At 54.7% G+C, this 15,679-nt stretch overlaps 6 protein-coding genes across 6 annotated transcripts; all 6 read left to right on the top strand.

Moving 5' to 3' along the window:
- The first annotated feature begins 546 nt into the window (after positions 1 to 546).
- P884DRAFT_29378 (putative pre-mRNA splicing factor) lies at positions 547 to 4,508 on the top strand. Its single transcript, XM_069444238.1, has 4 exons — positions 547 to 2,392; positions 2,448 to 2,708; positions 2,763 to 3,348; positions 3,408 to 4,508. Exons 1-4 carry the CDS (start codon positions 585 to 587, stop codon positions 4,257 to 4,259), a joined length of 3,507 nt encoding a protein of 1,168 aa, XP_069297133.1. The 5' UTR covers positions 547 to 584; the 3' UTR covers positions 4,260 to 4,508.
- Positions 4,509 to 4,757: 249 nt separating this feature from the next.
- P884DRAFT_202242 (Alpha/Beta hydrolase protein) lies at positions 4,758 to 5,621 on the top strand (the record flags this gene model as incomplete). The annotated part of the gene is made up of 1 exon (XM_069438408.1): positions 4,758 to 5,621. One exon carries the CDS (start codon positions 4,758 to 4,760, stop codon positions 5,619 to 5,621), a length of 864 nt encoding a protein of 287 aa, XP_069297132.1.
- A 3,558-nt stretch (positions 5,622 to 9,179) lies between these two features.
- P884DRAFT_308832 (uncharacterized protein) lies at positions 9,180 to 10,821 on the top strand (the record flags this gene model as incomplete). Its single annotated transcript, XM_069445157.1, has 9 exons — positions 9,180 to 9,182; positions 9,245 to 9,280; positions 9,341 to 9,433; positions 9,496 to 9,659; positions 9,731 to 9,899; positions 9,971 to 10,154; positions 10,222 to 10,510; positions 10,564 to 10,695; positions 10,760 to 10,821. The coding sequence occupies 9 exons, from the start codon at positions 9,180 to 9,182 to the stop codon at positions 10,776 to 10,778; spliced, it is 1,089 nt and encodes a 362-aa protein (XP_069297131.1). The 3' UTR covers positions 10,779 to 10,821.
- A 1,062-nt stretch (positions 10,822 to 11,883) lies between these two features.
- On the top strand, positions 11,884 to 12,816 carry P884DRAFT_292594 (uncharacterized protein; the record flags this gene model as incomplete). The annotated part of the gene is made up of 2 exons (XM_069444176.1): positions 11,884 to 12,181; positions 12,389 to 12,816. Exons 1-2 carry the CDS (start codon positions 12,169 to 12,171, stop codon positions 12,814 to 12,816), a joined length of 441 nt encoding a protein of 146 aa, XP_069297130.1. The 5' UTR covers positions 11,884 to 12,168.
- A 53-nt stretch (positions 12,817 to 12,869) lies between these two features.
- On the top strand, positions 12,870 to 13,769 carry P884DRAFT_260454 (uncharacterized protein). Its single transcript, XM_069441452.1, has one exon. The coding sequence runs from the start codon at positions 13,081 to 13,083 to the stop codon at positions 13,621 to 13,623; it is 543 nt and encodes a 180-aa protein (XP_069297129.1). The 5' UTR covers positions 12,870 to 13,080; the 3' UTR covers positions 13,624 to 13,769.
- An 806-nt stretch (positions 13,770 to 14,575) lies between these two features.
- On the top strand, positions 14,576 to 15,421 carry P884DRAFT_29367 (glycosyl hydrolase family 76-domain-containing protein). Its single transcript, XM_069444234.1, has 2 exons — positions 14,576 to 14,588; positions 14,672 to 15,421. Exon 2 carries the CDS (start codon positions 14,825 to 14,827, stop codon positions 15,182 to 15,184), a length of 360 nt encoding a protein of 119 aa, XP_069297128.1. The 5' UTR covers positions 14,576 to 14,588; positions 14,672 to 14,824; the 3' UTR covers positions 15,185 to 15,421.
- Positions 15,422 to 15,679: the final 258 nt, after the last annotated feature.

Below are 15,679 nucleotides of genomic sequence, written 5' to 3'. Positions count from 1 at the left end.
TTCGTGGTTGAAGTCGGTCGTTTGGAAGTGGGCTGTTCCAGTGCCAGGACGGTCAGTGGAGGCATTGCGTAATGCGGATGGCCCTTATCCTATCTGGTCCTTGGATTCCTTGAGGCGGCACGTGGGCGGTGGCCGCCCCGCATACTCCGCGTTCGCTCGAATGATACACTTTCATCCGTACACTTTGTCCTTTGTTACAAGGCAATTCAGCGGCTGATCTTCTGCATTGCCGAGAACCACTCTTGTGTAGTGTATGTGCCACTGAGCTTGGAGAACAAAAGTGAATACGAACAGTTGAACAGATGGCCTGTACATAGAACACTCCCTTTCAAATGAGCAATGACAACACTCAATCCGATCCGTTATAGTTATTGGACGTATCTCTGACCTCTTCCCCTTTGCAGTCCTTTTCGCTGCGCCAGTTCAGTGCCGGGTCCGCGTGTTTAGGGTTAGGGTTTCAGGCGGTAGTGGCTGGCAGAATTCCGGGTTGTCCGAGCGCTATCCATCAACGTACCTTGCGACCTTGGGTTATCGTAGCTTTCTAGGCCGACTTCCCATGCTCGCTCATCCAGAGACTCGACATCATGGATGACCTGGAGTCGCTTGAGCTGCTGTCCCTCGTGTCAAAAGTCACGTCGGAACTGCAGAACCATCTGGGCATCAACGAAAAGACGCTGGCCGAGTTTGTCATCGCTCAACGCTTAGAATGCGGTTCCTTCGAGGACTTCAAAGCCAAACTGGCTGCGGTGGGGGCTGATTTCCCGCCCAGTTTGGTGGAGAGCATCGATCGACTGGTCCAGACGATGCACCCAAAGTTCAAGGGGAAGCAGAACCGCGCGAACCCACCCGAGGACCGGAAACCGGCGCGGTCGACGGAGGAACAGACCAAGATCTTCAAGGGGCTCGCAATCCCCGATAAAGAGGTGGAGGTTTTGGATGATACTATGGCGTTACTAGAAAGCCTGGAACCCAAGAAGGCGGGCAAGGACCGCCCACGAAAACGCAGCCTCACGCCAGACGGCTACCGAGACGACTACCGAGACGACTCGCGTCGGAAACGGAAGGATAGATACCGGTCGAGATCGAGGTCAGAGTCGCCACCACGAGGCCGACGAAGAAACGGCCGCGATGATGATGACGACGATTTTCGTCGACCACCCCCGCAGGAGCTGGATGACACGCCCCAGCTGTATAAGATCTACGACGGTCATGTCACGGGTGTCAAGGACTTCGGTGCTTTTGTGAACCTGCACGGCGTGAGGGGGAAGATTGATGGCCTGGTTCACATATCGGCATTCGGACAACGAGTCGACCACCCATCCGACGTGGTTTCCAAAGGACAGAAGGTCAAGGTCAAGGTTATCAAGGTTGAGGGCAACCGTATAGGTCTTTCGATGAAGGATGTGGACCAAGAGACGGGCATGGACCTCGCACCACAACTGAGGTTGGGTTCTGGCGCCAACATGGAAGCTCTTGGTGAACGAGGTAGAGGCGCGGCTGGCATGGGTACCGGGGCGAACGGTTCGTCCCAAGCATCCGCGGCTGCTCGAGGCCACAAGAAGAGGATGACTTCCCCGGAACGATGGGAAATTCGTCAGATGATTGCTGCTGGGATTGTGAAAGCATCGGATTATCCCGAGCTGGAAGAGGACTACAACGCGACGCTTCGGGGAGATGGGCAGATGGAGCTGGAAGAGGATATCGACATCGAAATCCGAGACGAGGAGCCTCCGTTCCTTGCAGGTCAGACCAAGCAATCGCTTGAGCTGTCACCAATTCGGGTGGTCAAGGCGCCTGACGGATCACTGAATCGAGCAGCCATGGCCGGTACTAACCTGGCAAGGGAAAGGAAGGAGCTTCGGCTACACGAAAATGAGGCACGGGAAGAGAACTCCAAGGTTGACCTGTCGTCACAGTGGCAGGACCCCATGGCCGACCCCGAGACCCGACAATTCGCCAGCGACCTCAAGAAGCGTTCTCAGGCCGCTCAGTCGAATCCAAGCGCCGTGCCGGAGTGGAAGAAGGCCATTTCCAAGGACCAGTCCTTTGGGAAACGGACCAACATGACTATCAAGGAACAACGGGAGTCTTTGCCTGTTTTTGCCTTCAGGGAGCAGCTTATCCAGGCGGTCAAAGACAACCAGATTCTTATCGTCGTGGGCGAAACCGGTTCGGGCAAGACCACGCAACTTACGCAGTACCTTGCGGAGGCTGGTTTCACGAACAATGGTATGATCGGGTGCACGCAGCCTCGTCGTGTGGCTGCGGTCTCAGTTGCAAAGCGCGTTGCGGAAGAGGTTGGGTGTCAGCTCGGCCAGGAGGTTGGCTATACCATCAGATTCGAAGACGTCACCAGTCCGGCGACGAAGATCAAGTACATGACCGATGGGATGTGAGTGTTTGAGTCCCCTTTAAACCCTGCGAGCCATACAGCTGACTTGGCCTAGGTTGCAACGTGAAATCCTCATGGATCCTGACCTCAAGCGGTACTCCGTCATCATGCTAGACGAAGCCCACGAACGGACAATTGCCACAGACGTCCTCTTTGCCTTGCTGAAGAAGACCGTCAAGAAGCGGCCCGATCTCAAAGTCATTGTAACCAGCGCTACTCTCGATGCCGAAAAATTCAGCGAGTACTTCAACTCCTGCCCCATCTTCACGATCCCTGGCCGAACATATCCTGTGGAAATTCTCTACTCTCGAGAACCGTAAGCTTAGCATCTCGCTCTCTTCACCATGGTCTATGGCTAACCTCTTGGCAGGGAGTCCGACTACCTCGATGCCGCGTTGACCACGGTGATGCAGATCCACCTGAGCGAGCCGATGGGCGATATCCTCGTCTTCTTGACGGGGCAAGAGGAGATCGACACGGCCTGCGAGATCCTGTACGAAAGAATGAAGGCTCTGGGTCCTGGCGTCCCAGAGCTCATCATTTTGCCGGTTTACTCTGCGCTCCCAAGCGAGATGCAAAGCAGGATTTTCGAACCCGCACCGCCCGGCAGCCGCAAAGTCGTAGTTGCCACGAATATTGCCGAGACCTCCATCACTATTGACTACATCTACTACGTTGTCGACCCCGGCTTCGTGAAGCAGAATGCATACGATCCAAAGCTTGGAATGGACTCGTTGGTCGTTACCCCTATCTCCCAGGCGCAGGCAAACCAGAGGGCGGGGAGAGCCGGGCGGACAGGGCCGGGCAAGTGTTTCCGCTTGTACACCGAAGCGGCCTTTCAGTCGGAAATGCTGCCCACAACAATCCCCGAGATTCAGCGGCAGAACTTGTCCCATACGATTTTGATGCTGAAGGCCATGGGGATCAACGACCTTCTCCGCTTCGACTTTATGGATGTGAGTGATCTGGCTCCTGTTTGCTTGGTCCGGCTTCCCGATTGCTAACCCCGTCTCAGCCACCACCCGTCAATTCCATGCTTACGGCGCTCGAGGAACTGTATGCCTTGGGCGCTCTGGACGACGAAGGGTTGCTCACCCGTCAGGGGAGAAAGATGGCCGATTTCCCCATGGAACCGTCGCTCTCCAAGGTGCTTATCGCCTCGGTCGAGAAGGGATGTTCCGAGGAAATGGTCACCATCGTCTCGATGCTCAACTTGCTCCAAATCTTTTACCGGCCAAAAGAGAAGCAGGCCCAGGCCGATCAGAAAAAGGCGAAATTTCACGACCCTTCCGGTGACCACCTCACGCTGCTGAACGTGTACACGGCGTGGAAGAATAGCGGCTACGCCAATGCCTGGTGCTTTGAGAATTTCATCCAGGCTCGTTCGATGCGGCGCGCCAAAGATGTCCGCGAGCAGATCGTCAAGATTATGGAGCGTCACCGGCATCCGATCATCAGTTGCGGCCGTGACACCGACAAGATCCGCCAGTCGCTCTGTGCGGGCTTCTTCCGAAACGCAGCTCGCAAGGACCCGCAGGAAGGCTACAAGACGCTGACGGAGGGCACCTCTGTGTACTTGCACCCGAGCTCGGCGCTCTTTGGCAAACAGGCCGAGTGGGTTATCTATCATACCCTTGTGCTTACCACTCGCGAGTACATGCATTTTACGACGGCGATCGAGCCGAAGTGGCTGGTGGATGCGGCCCCTACGTTCTTCAAGATCGCACCGACAGATCGGTTGAGCAAGAGGAAGAGGGCGGAGAGGATCCAGCCGTTGTACAATAAGTACGCCAACGAGGGCGATTGGCGGTTGAGCTCTCAGCGCAGGGCTGGGAGGACTGGCGGTGGCGGCGGAACGTGGGGTTAACTTAGGTGCTTGGTCAACATTGGTATGCGGTATTATTGGTCAACTGTGTTTGCATTCCTTGGCGAACGGTTCAAAGGGCGGAAGAACATTGAATTCATGATACCCTTTTTTGAGTTGCCTTCATCCGATCACACTGAGACGTTGAGGCGTAGCAGCGCCAACATGAGCGACGGGAAGGTGCTGCGCCCCGATTTCTGCTTTCTCGTTCCGTATGTACTGTACATACATTATTTTTGTCTGCGCAGGGGGGAAGCTGCGGGGGGGTTGGTTGCCTCGACTCTCCTCAATCAACCAACATCACTTTCAGCGATACGACCCACGCCCAGCGAAACAGGAACCGCTGCCAAGACGTCAAGAGGCACACACCTTTGCACCAATATCAGCAACAAGGACGACGCATTTCGTTCTCACCCTCCAGTCCCAACTTCTACAGCCTCACGATAGCCTTGACCACAACCAAGCCGAAAGACAACTCTTACCGAACGACGGCTCTCGAACATGTCGACCACCGCCGCCCCCGCCCGAGATCTCCCAGTCATCACCATCCCGCCCTCACCCCCGCACCCCCACACCCACACGATCATCTTCCTCCACGGCCGCGGAGACAACATAAAATCCTTCAGCCGGGCCCTGCGCAAGTGGCACTCGTCGCGGGGCACCACCCTATTCGACACCTTCCCCACGCTGCGATGGGTCTTCCCGCAGGCGCCAATGCGCCAGGTGGCGAGCACGGCCAACCTGCCGCGGCCGCACATCTTCCCGCAGTGGTTCGATCTGTGGACAGCGCAGGACTTCAGCGAGCGCGAGGAAGTGCAGGTCGAGGGCTTGCGCGAGAGCGTGCCGCTGATCCGCGACATGATTGCGCGCGAGGCGGCCCAGCTCGGGGGCCGCTGGGACCGCGTCATCCTGGCGGGCATCAGCATGGGCGGGGCCACGAGCGTGCACACGCTGTTCAACCTGGACATCCCCGCAGAGGGCGGCGGCCGGCTGGCGGCGCTGCTGGGCTTCTGCGCTCGCTGCCCCTTCGCCGGGAGGAGCCTGCAGGGGATGCGAGAGGTGCTCGCCCTTCCCGGCTCTCCCCCGGCCGGGGAGAACGGAGTGCTGAGGCGGACACCGGTGCTGCTGGAGCATAGCGCGGACGATCCGCTGGTGCTGATCGATAATGGCCGGCGACTGAGAGACACGCTGAAGGGGTTCGGAGCGCAGGTCGAGTGGAGGGAGTACATAACTGGCGGGCACTGGTTTCAGGAGCCGGAGGGGATTGACGATGCGATCGAGTTCTTGGAGAAGATCGTTTTCGGGGTAAATGCCGGTGAGCAAACGCGGGCTGCGGCGGATCCTGTTGCGATGGATCTGTCTTAAAGCTTGGGCGGATTACACGGCAGGCAGACTGCTTAAGGTAATTACGTTAACTCAGGTACCTTGTCTGTCGCGCCAAAAATCATTCTCGCATATTTAACGACCGAGTGGAAATAGATGACATCTTTTCAAGATAGATAGGAAAAAAGAAAGAAAGGAAGGAAGGAAAGGAAAAGAAAGAAAACAATGTTGAAACCACACTCTAGGCAGAGAGACTATTCATGTTCAGGTATCCTTAGGAGGGTGGCCCGGTCCGGAATTGGCCATCACTGCCACATTGCCAATTCATTCACCCCATTGTCCCACCCCTAAGCATTCACTGGGGGAGTACCAAGTGTCAGTTCAACACAAGTGCACTCCGCGGACTACCAACCGCAGCGACGAAGCGTCTCTCCAGCCTAATTACATGATGGAATGCCGCACTGGCAGTGCAACACGCCACTAATTCGCTTAGGTGTCTTGCCCGCACCGGGTCAACCGTAAGGGATCGTCTCTCGTGGTTTGGGTGCCGACGACAGATCTGGGCAAAAAGACGGAAGAAACTTCCGAAACTTGGAAGGGAAGAAGGTCAAGACCACGGTTGCGGCCGCGATGAGGCGCGTAATGTTGGGCGAACTGAACACAAAAAAGTCACTCGCCTGACCTAACCGTTACAAAATGAGAGGAAAATAGAAAGCGGGGAAAAAACATAAAAGGACATAGACGAAAGGGAGAAAGGAGGAAGAGGGAGAGACAGAGAGACAGAGAGACAGAGAGACAGAGAGATAGGAGAGATAAGGAGATAAACAAGTGAAGAGGAAGTTAAAGATAAGCGAAGAGAGTATCCTAGACAAAATTCCAGTATTGAAATTTATCGCTGAGGCTTTTGGGGATTGTATTGGGACTCTCAGGTGTGGTTTCTACCGACTGGTAATTGTAGGCGAGGGAAGTGAAGCCGACTTAGCACTTGTTCTTTGTCGATTTCAGCAGACTAATTACCTACCTAAGGAATTGACCAAAATTCCTGGTTACGGCTGTGGTTAGCCATCAATTTGCGTATAAAATCGTACATTGAGATCTATATTGCTGAGCTGGAGGATGTGGCAGAAAAGGTAGGATACGCGTCTGCATCGTGGAACGCGTTTAATTGGATGGAGTGGCAGGAAACTATTGACTCCTGACTGTACCTAAGGTAATGGGGCGGACGCCCATGAACTTGACTCCAGTACGAGTACATAGCGCATATAGCTAACTCCATCATGGCGTCAATTCGACATGATGATTGGATAAAAAAAAGTGTCGAAAAGAATATTGATTCCTTTGTCGTGTTACTACCACATTATAGGACAGCAATGTTGGTTTAGACAGGGTATATTAAATAACTGTGAAGAACCCGCTCGCTCGGCTCGGCCTAGCCTTGTTCAATCATTCAGCAGACTCTAAACATACGGCACGAGAGAGTAATTATGCAAAGCCTGTAGGAAAGGAAACCCCGAAACGCAAAGTTGACCCGCAGTTTAACAGCCAATCATAGAAGTAAATGGGCTCGATGGATAGAGTAAGAGTATGTCGAACAAGAGCATTCACTAGATGACGAATGCCAACTATTTAGTGCTTCAAGCACTTGGTAATTAAGGCGCTAATACGTTATTCTGAGGCTAAGGGTCCTCAGAACAGTGGGCTAGAAGGTTGTGCTGTCCAGGTACCAAACAGCGAACCCTCTAGTTATTTCGAGTCGGTGCATTCGCTCTCTCCCGTTGGACGGTTCTCATGGTTCTATGAAGTTACATTTGTCGGAACAGCTGCGGTTCTGCTGGTTTCTATTCCGAGAGGGTGCAATCCGGTGATGCTTCGATGTTTCCGGTGGAAGCCTGACGATGATTGGCTCCTGCTGCTCGCCAGCGTCCCAAGCAAACACTTCAAAGAGTAGGACACGGGGGTTGCAGGACCACGAGCACTAAAAACTGACGTTTGGGCTTGGGTTTGGGAATGCTGTAAATCCAAGGTTCTCTGCTTGATGACACGTGAGTAGTGACCCTACACTTAATTTGAAGCCAAGATCAGATGGCAAAGCTCCCTGCAATAATACACTACGGTCATGTGGTGGCGCCGAATCGCCGCGGCACTCCGGGAACGCCCGAAGTCGTGTCGAAAACCCGAGGAAGAAAGCAATAAGTTGGGCTGTGTTCAAGCTCTAGTTACACTCTATACGGAATCGGCGGTGGAAACCCTGAACCGAGGATTGCCACTTCTTGCACATGCACTATGGGAACGTCGCGACTCGGCATCAGATTCTCGAGATGATCGAAACGACCGAGATGGTTGATGGAACGGATTAGCATCCGGTGCAGGGCTGCAGCGCCCTGCAGGATCCACTGGCTTCTTGCATTTCTTGGTGTCGGCGAAGCGGGTTGTCACGTGAGAAGCCGGGGGCGGGTAAAGTCGCAGACAAATGACGTCGGCATCCCCCGACATAATCCGTAGTTACACTTGAGCAATACTCGCTCTTTCCGGCTAAAGATTGCCCTAGTCCCAGTGCACCGCCCCGGAGGCATAATACTGCGTAGTTATGTGTAAACTGGGTCCGAAGCGTCGCGAGCCACACAATGGCCAGTTGACAAACTGAAACGACACGGCGGCCGGCCTGGCCGCTGGGTCCAATCTTCCACCGAGTTCGTACACGGATGACGTGTGAGGTCGTCTATGTTTAGAACCTCGAAAGGTGGCGGTGAGCTGCTACGCCCCGTTTGTGGTTGAAGAGCCGGCAAAGTTCTCGAAATGCAAATGTCGAGACGAGTTCGGATGGGTATCCTCCTCGTGTTTACGAGGTTTCAGATGCTTCGTTCGAATCCCTCCATTGGCTCACACGAAGGGGATCCGAGGACCACCCTGACAACTTAGGACATTGACGACCGGCAGACTCTCCGGCAGCCGGCGTCGAGCATTTGCGCGCATCAGCGTTCTTACGCAAAAAAGACTGTCTGGCGAATCAGAGGCCGCCGATAAGAGAATACAATGGACTGGTGGCGATGGTGAGCGAGTGGTGTGTACCGGGCCCGGTGGAGCATTGGGTTTGACCTAATCGGAGGCTGGTGTGCGAACTCAGCGAAACGGTGTGACCTAATTGTATGTGTGAACGAAGTAATGGAAATCCTCTCATTGGGCTTTCGAGATTGTTCGGCGGAAAGCAGGAGCCGCATTCGAGCCCGTGTTAGGCGAGTGCCATTGGCGAGCCGCGGGAAGAAAGAATTGGGCAGTCGTCGCTTGTTTGGGCTGCATGTCTCATGCAGGCCGTCAGGGACCACCGAGCCCAGAGCATGGAACCAAGACCTGCGCCCCACTGCCCCCACCCCCACTGCGGGGCGAACCTGCTACCGATCAAATCCCCTAAATTCCCTCGTTCCTGTTGAAATATGACTCCTACGATTGACCAAGTCCGCTTTGCTGTTCTCCAATTGACTCTGTTGTTTCGGTTGCCTTATATTCTCATTCATACTTGGAAAATCTCGCACTGCTTCCCGTCTTTCAACCAGACCCCGGATACCCCGGATTTTCAGAAGAGCCGCAGCAGCAACCGCAGCCATGGTACGTCCCTTGGTTCTCCGCCGTCGTAACCCCGCGTTATTGACCAGTCTTTTTGCGTGCAGGCGACATCAGAAGCGGCCATTTCTCGGACAGAGATCGTAAGCACCAATGTCCTGCAAGAACGGTAAACCGAGCGCAACCACTGACAGGTCACCTAGCTCAAAAACTACACAAGTCTCGACCAGAGGGGCATTGTCATCGCCGAATACGTCTGGATCGATTCAGAGGGCAACACCCGCTCCAAGACTCGCGTACGCTTTCCTTACCGGTGGTGATCTGAAGAATACGTCCGGAAGCTTACTCCGCGTCGCAGACCCTTGAGCCTCGCGAAGACGGCAAGCCCTGGGATGTCGACACATTACCCATCTGGAACTTTGATGGGAGCTCCACCGGCCAGGCTCCTGGCGACAACTCAGATGTCTACCTCCGCCCTTGTGCCGTCTACCCAGACCCGTTCAGGAAGGGAAACAACATTCTGTACGTTCAACGTTTCACTAGACCTGAGGACCGTCACGTGCCTGGAAGCAATGCGCTGACACTTTGCACAGCGTTCTGACGGAGTGCTGGAACCACGACGGAACCCCCAACAAGTACAACTACCGCCACGAGTGCGCGAAGCTCATGCAGGCCCACGCCGACGCAGAGCCCTGGTTTGGCCTGGAGCAGGAGTACACCCTCTTGGACTTGAACGATAGGCCTTATGGCTGGCCCCAGAACGTATGTGTCCCCCACCAGCTCTTTGGACTAGGTCCCTAGTTGAGATCAACGACTTACTCATTTCCATACAGGGCTTCCCCGCGCCCCAAGGCCCCTACTACTGCGGTGTCGGCGCCGGCAAGGTTGTGCAGCGCGATATTGTCGAGAGCCACCTCCGCGCCTGCATTTACGCTGGCGTCAAGATCTCTGGCACCAACGCCGAGGTCAGCAAGTCACAATGGGAGTTCCAAGTTGGCCCTTGCGTTGGCATCAGCAGTAAGTGAAACCCGCGGGTTCCGCATCCGCAACAAGAACGGTGCGGCGAACTGACCTCCTGCTTTAGTGGGTGATGATCTGTGGATCGCCCGTTACATCCTCGCCCGCGTGGCTGAGGACTTTGGTGTCAAGGTCTCGCTCCACCCCAAGCTCATCCCCGGCGACTGGAACGGTGCCGGCCTGCACAGCAACTTCTCGACCAAGGAGATGCGCCAAGAGGGTGGTATGAAGGCTATCGAGGCTGCCATCAAGAAGCTAGAGGGTCGCCACGCGGAGCACATCGCTGTGTACGGCGAGGACAACGAGAAGCGCCTCACCGGCCGCCACGAGACAGGCGCCATCGACTCATTTACCTAGTAAGTTTGCTCTCTCGCCGTCCAAGCGGGCATTAGCTTACCAATCTCAAAAGTGGTGTTGCCAACCGCGGCGCGTCTATCCGCATTCCTCGTGAAGTCGCTGCCAAGGGCTACGGTTACTTCGAGGACCGCAGACCCGCCAGCAACGCCGACCCCTACCGTGTCACCGGCATCCTCATGGAGACGTATGTTACAACCATTTAAATCCCTTCCAGTGTTGTCTCTGTAATGCTAACCTTTTAAATCCAGGATCTACGGGCCCGTTTAAGAGCGAGTGGATGCCTACCGGAGTTTAATTCGCCCCCCAAACATGGACTAAGGGCATGGGGGCATAATGAGTTTTGCTATGGGTGTCATGCTGTGTTGCATACATAAAAAATTATCATTCCAAATCCTACGCCTTCTCGATCTGTCCCTGAGACGGGTCCAGAGGGGTTGGGGCATTTATTAGAGGCGCTACTGCATGCACGCCTTGCCAGTTGTATTTCCAAGGCCAATGCCTGGCTTAGGCGGACGAGAGAGTATATGGGTTTGACGCTGCCTATTGTGATAGACTTGCCGTAGGGCGCCAAGGGTGATCGGGAAAAGGTGCGGGGCATAAGATCAATAGATAAAAGATGAGGCCGTAATAAGCTATCATCAGTGTGGATTGACACTCTGATAATAATAACTCTTGGCTCCTAGCCCCCTGCTCGTGCAACGATTTAATTCCAAATGGAGCTCGCATTGTCCATGCTCAAGCAGCCAATTTCGTAATGATAAGGTCTTCAACCTCAGGGCGGATAGTTTGTGCGCGATAATGAAGCAGAATCAGACAAGATACTATTAGACCGCGTAATAAATTCATAGCTAGCAAGACTGAAAGATGTGGAAGGTCTTAGTTTTCCATAATTAACCCCTCCTATAATTTCTGCCAAGAAGTTGCGAAACGCAAGCACAACACAAACACCTGTCGTAGGTTACTTGCCCAGCAGTCATTTCTCCTTGGATTTGAGGAAGTCAGCAACGACCACTTGGAGCGGTCAATACCCGTATTCCGATGTTTGCGCATCTCCCCATCCCTACGACTCGCAGGAGTGCAAGAGATGCTCGCTTCCCGAAACGAATCAAGATTCAATAGCAATCACGGAGCTGGACGCTCACCGGGAGATAATTTGCTCGGCGAGAGCCCGATGGCACCGGCATGTAACGCAATTACTGTGAACGAGGGAACCAAGCTCGTCCGAGTAGCATTCTTGGGCCAACCAGCAGCCTCTCCGAGCTAATCACGTCCCGAGTGAATGGCAATTAACCCATTGAAAGAACGGCGGTATCGAGAGCATGAGGGAGCGAGACGCTGCTGCAGTCTGCGTTCGGTAATATTGATTAACAAAGCGGTATAAGTGCTCGAGGAAACGTGCGCTTAGCACCGAAGTGAGTGATCATTTGAATTTTCCCTTCCTGTGATAGTTAGAGCAGTGTCTTTATCAAACAGCATGCCCAGTCCACATTTGGCCATCCGTGAATGTTAGGATTTCTCCTTCCATGTCGCCTCCCCCAGGTTCAATTGCCTTCTTGTACCTCGATGGCTTGCCCGGTTTTGATAATACTTGACGATGCTGTCGAACAAGAAATAACTTTACGTTGCTTTGTAATTACCCCAGGGGGGCGACCCGACAATGAGGAGCGGAGGTAACTCACCCTTTCCCCGGGGCCAATTCTACCTCCCGGCCTACCTCCGCCCTGTCAGCCCGACTCGTTTTTCTTCCCGTATCCTTTCTCACTCGCATTGAGTTCTTTATCGTTCTTCAAATTTGTCCCTAAGAGTGGAGGAGGGGCACTGCTGACGGCCGCTGATCGGAATGTCATAAAACAGGTACTACTGGGGCTTTCTTGTAGGACCTAAGCACGGAAAGGACGCCGAGGTGCCGGGCACCCGATACCACATCAAGACTCACCTAATCTCGGGGGGGGTGTACGAGGAGGTGCCTCTCAAAAACGTGCAGTCCACAGCGAACCTCCTCGCTCGCGTGTTGATCGCCAAGATTGAGAACGAGGGCCGGCTCGCCGAGATCTTACGCAAGGTCCCCGCGGTGCAGGGCGATCCGAACTGGCGATGCCGCACATGGCTGGCGAACGCGCTGGCGGCGGTCGAGGCGGACGGCAAGGCTGTCGGGACGGCCGAGTTGGACTGGACCAAGATCGAGAGGGTGGCTCGTGATCATGTCCCCAAAAAGAGGTCCCGTGGGAGGTACATGGCCGAGGAGGACTTGAAGCAGCCAAAGCCCACGTGGGATATGATTGAGGGGAAGGAGATTATTCCTTAATGGGGGAGATGGCGCGGGGCCGGAGGAAAAAGGAGAAAGACGGGGCGGGCGGGGGGAAAGAGGCGACGCTATGCCTTTACAACGATTGCTTGCACTAATTAATTAACTAGTCTCAGAGGAATCAGTCTCTCCACCATTTTTTGGCGAGTGATCTCCATTTTCAGCTCCTCGTCGCAGGGGTCGAGGAACTGAGCGACGGCTTTCTCCCAGCCCTGGTCGAGTGAGGTGCGCTTGCCAAGCAGATGTGTATTCCCAATAATAATTATGGGTATTAATTACCACCCGGCATGTTCCCAGTCGATGATGCCGACCACGCGGTTGGCGCGAACCAGGATGTTGGACGGGTTGAGATCACCGTGGGCGAATACGGGGGGCGGCCATGGCCCGTCCTGCTTCTTGACCATCGCCTTGATTTCCCTCCAGTCCTCGTCGTCTTCGTGGTCCGGGTGGTCCTCGGGCCGCAGCCCGTGGCGGAGCCAGAGGTGGAACTCCTGGGTGGTATTGAACGGCCCGAAGCGGGGCCAAGACCGGGGGATACGAGCGTCGCGCAAGGAATCCGCCGAAGATGCCGTCGCGGTCCTCCTCCGACAATGTTTTCCACGCCCTAGAAAGAGACACGCCGCGGATCCGGTCCATGACGATGATTGCTCTGTTCTTGTGGACAAAGGCGCAGTGCATACGGGGGACGGGAATGGATGTCTTGCAGGCCACGAATCGCATGGTTGCGGCCTCGATGAGGTGTGCAAACGGCCCGGTCTTGACGATCAGATTCCTGGAGATAGGGACGCAGGCGCCCCGTGGTCTTGAGGGCGAGGAGGGTGAGAAAACGGCGGACCGGTGTGTCATTGATTTGCCAGGGATTCCGTGCCGTCATGCTGAGTCGCCGTTTGGTTTACGGCGACAAACGCAACCCCATGACATGGCGCGAAAGTGTCGACTTGCTGTGTTGTCCTTTGTTGTTACCGGTCACGGTCATTTTTTTTTTTTTTTTTTTTTTTTTTTTTTTTTTTTTTTTTTTTTTTTTTTTGCTCCCTGGGGTGAGGACACCGATTCGGGATCAATTGGGAGACGCGGAGCAGGGTGTTATTTAAGTCGGCCAACGGGAAGGAAGCGGCCGCTTCTTCGGTAGGAGGCAGGAGGCCTGCTGTGATTGGTTGTGGACCCGATGCTCCTGGTTCTAAACTTGTTAGACCCGCGAATCTGGAGCATTTGCGGTGCTGTAATCTCCAGCTGACAAAGACACGATCTCATCGCTCGTCTTATGGATTCAGAGCCCGTCTCCTACAACCTTTGCATTGCTGCGTCCAGCCCTAGAGCTCTTTATCCATATTCATCTACTCCATTTCTCCCCACTGTGTCGACCCATTCCAGTCATAGACACGAACCATGCGTGCATGACGAACACAGTAAGTAATTCTGCATTGAAAACTTCCTTCGAGCTGATACTTCTCACTTACAGATGCCTAGGAAGAAATGAACTCCACTATGAGGGTAGTAATACGGGTCCGAGGGCCATTGCTGCGCCTGTGCAAACTCACTTACCGAGTACCCAAGAAACGCCGCAGGCACCCGCTAGGCCGACCAGTAATTAAAACAAGCCCGTCGCCAAGCAAATTAAGATTTGGTCGAGAAGCTTTGTCGGCGCTCGGCCTCGAGGCTGTTTTCTATACTTAGTGGAGATGGAGCAACAAAAGCTCAGTTTGAAGGAGAGCAAACAACGGTTCCGCTGCTGCTTGCCGCGGCAGCGCTCAAGGTTGATTTGGAATCGACCAGTAAGAGACCACAACCACTTGAGGGCACACCGGGGCCCATCGACACGGAGGCGATCTGGATCCAGGCTGACCCGACCTCGCAGGCTCGATCAAGGCCGCTGCAAGAGACGTGGCGTTCGACGTCATGTCGTACTAGAAGGGCAACCGAACGGGCGGGATATTGGGGCTCCTAATTAGATGGCCGGGGATCGAGCGACGGCTACGACTGGTAGACTAACGGGATTGTCTGCTCGACCATGATCGACTATTGGTGTTATACGGGAGACGACACGTACAACGCCGTGACGGCGGAGGCTCTGATCGCCCAGAGCGGTTCCGACCTCCAACAAGCATTTCTCCCTCTAAACTGGACCAGCACCATCGAGAACGATGACCAGGGCTTCTGGGCCATGGCGGCGATGCAGGCAGCTGGGCTCGGCTTCAGCCCACCCACGGACGCGCCGGGCTGGGTCGACCTGGCCAAGGCCGTCTTCGACATGCAGGCGACGCGCTACTTCGCCGAGGAGGACGGGAAGTGCGGGGCGGCAAGACCGAGGCCAAGATCACCGGCCCGCCCGCAGAGACCAACGCGCTGGCGGCCCTGCTGTGCGCCCTGAGGACAAAGTATGCAGAGCAGAGACCTAGTCCATCCTATCTTCTTTTCGTTTCTTCACAAACAGAACAGGATTGGTGTAAGATGTGACTTCGTGACGATGGACCATTACCCGGAGAAACGTTTAAAGGTATTAATAGTATCTCAAGGGGTGCTAATTCAAGGGTGAAATGCTCGGATTTACCCGAACCTTATAAGCGGAAACGAGCAGTTGTTATCCCCCTCCGAGGCCGGGTGCGGGTGGATTCGCCAACCGGAATCGAATTGCCCGGGGCGAGCAATATCCGCATCCCCCCATTTTCGGCTGGGAATGCATCTGCCGATCCCCCGAACACAGGACGTTCGGTCACGATTCAATCCCGAGGGTTGGATTCCCCGGAGGAGTCCCTTAGGCCTATAAAGGCCTCCAGCCTATCGGTGACTCTGGGAGCTCCATATTCAAATTAAGTTTCTCCAGGTCGGTATATTAAGCGGGGAACAGGCGTCAGTGCTGGCATTT

This window comes from Thermothelomyces heterothallicus (assembly GCF_042370625.1).
Source record: "Thermothelomyces heterothallicus CBS 202.75 unplaced genomic scaffold P884_scaffold_13, whole genome shotgun sequence".
NCBI classification, from domain to species: Eukaryota; Fungi; Ascomycota; class Sordariomycetes; order Sordariales; family Chaetomiaceae; genus Thermothelomyces; species Thermothelomyces heterothallicus.
Note: the sequence above shows the minus strand (reverse complement) of the source record. Positions and strands in the feature narration are given on the sequence as shown.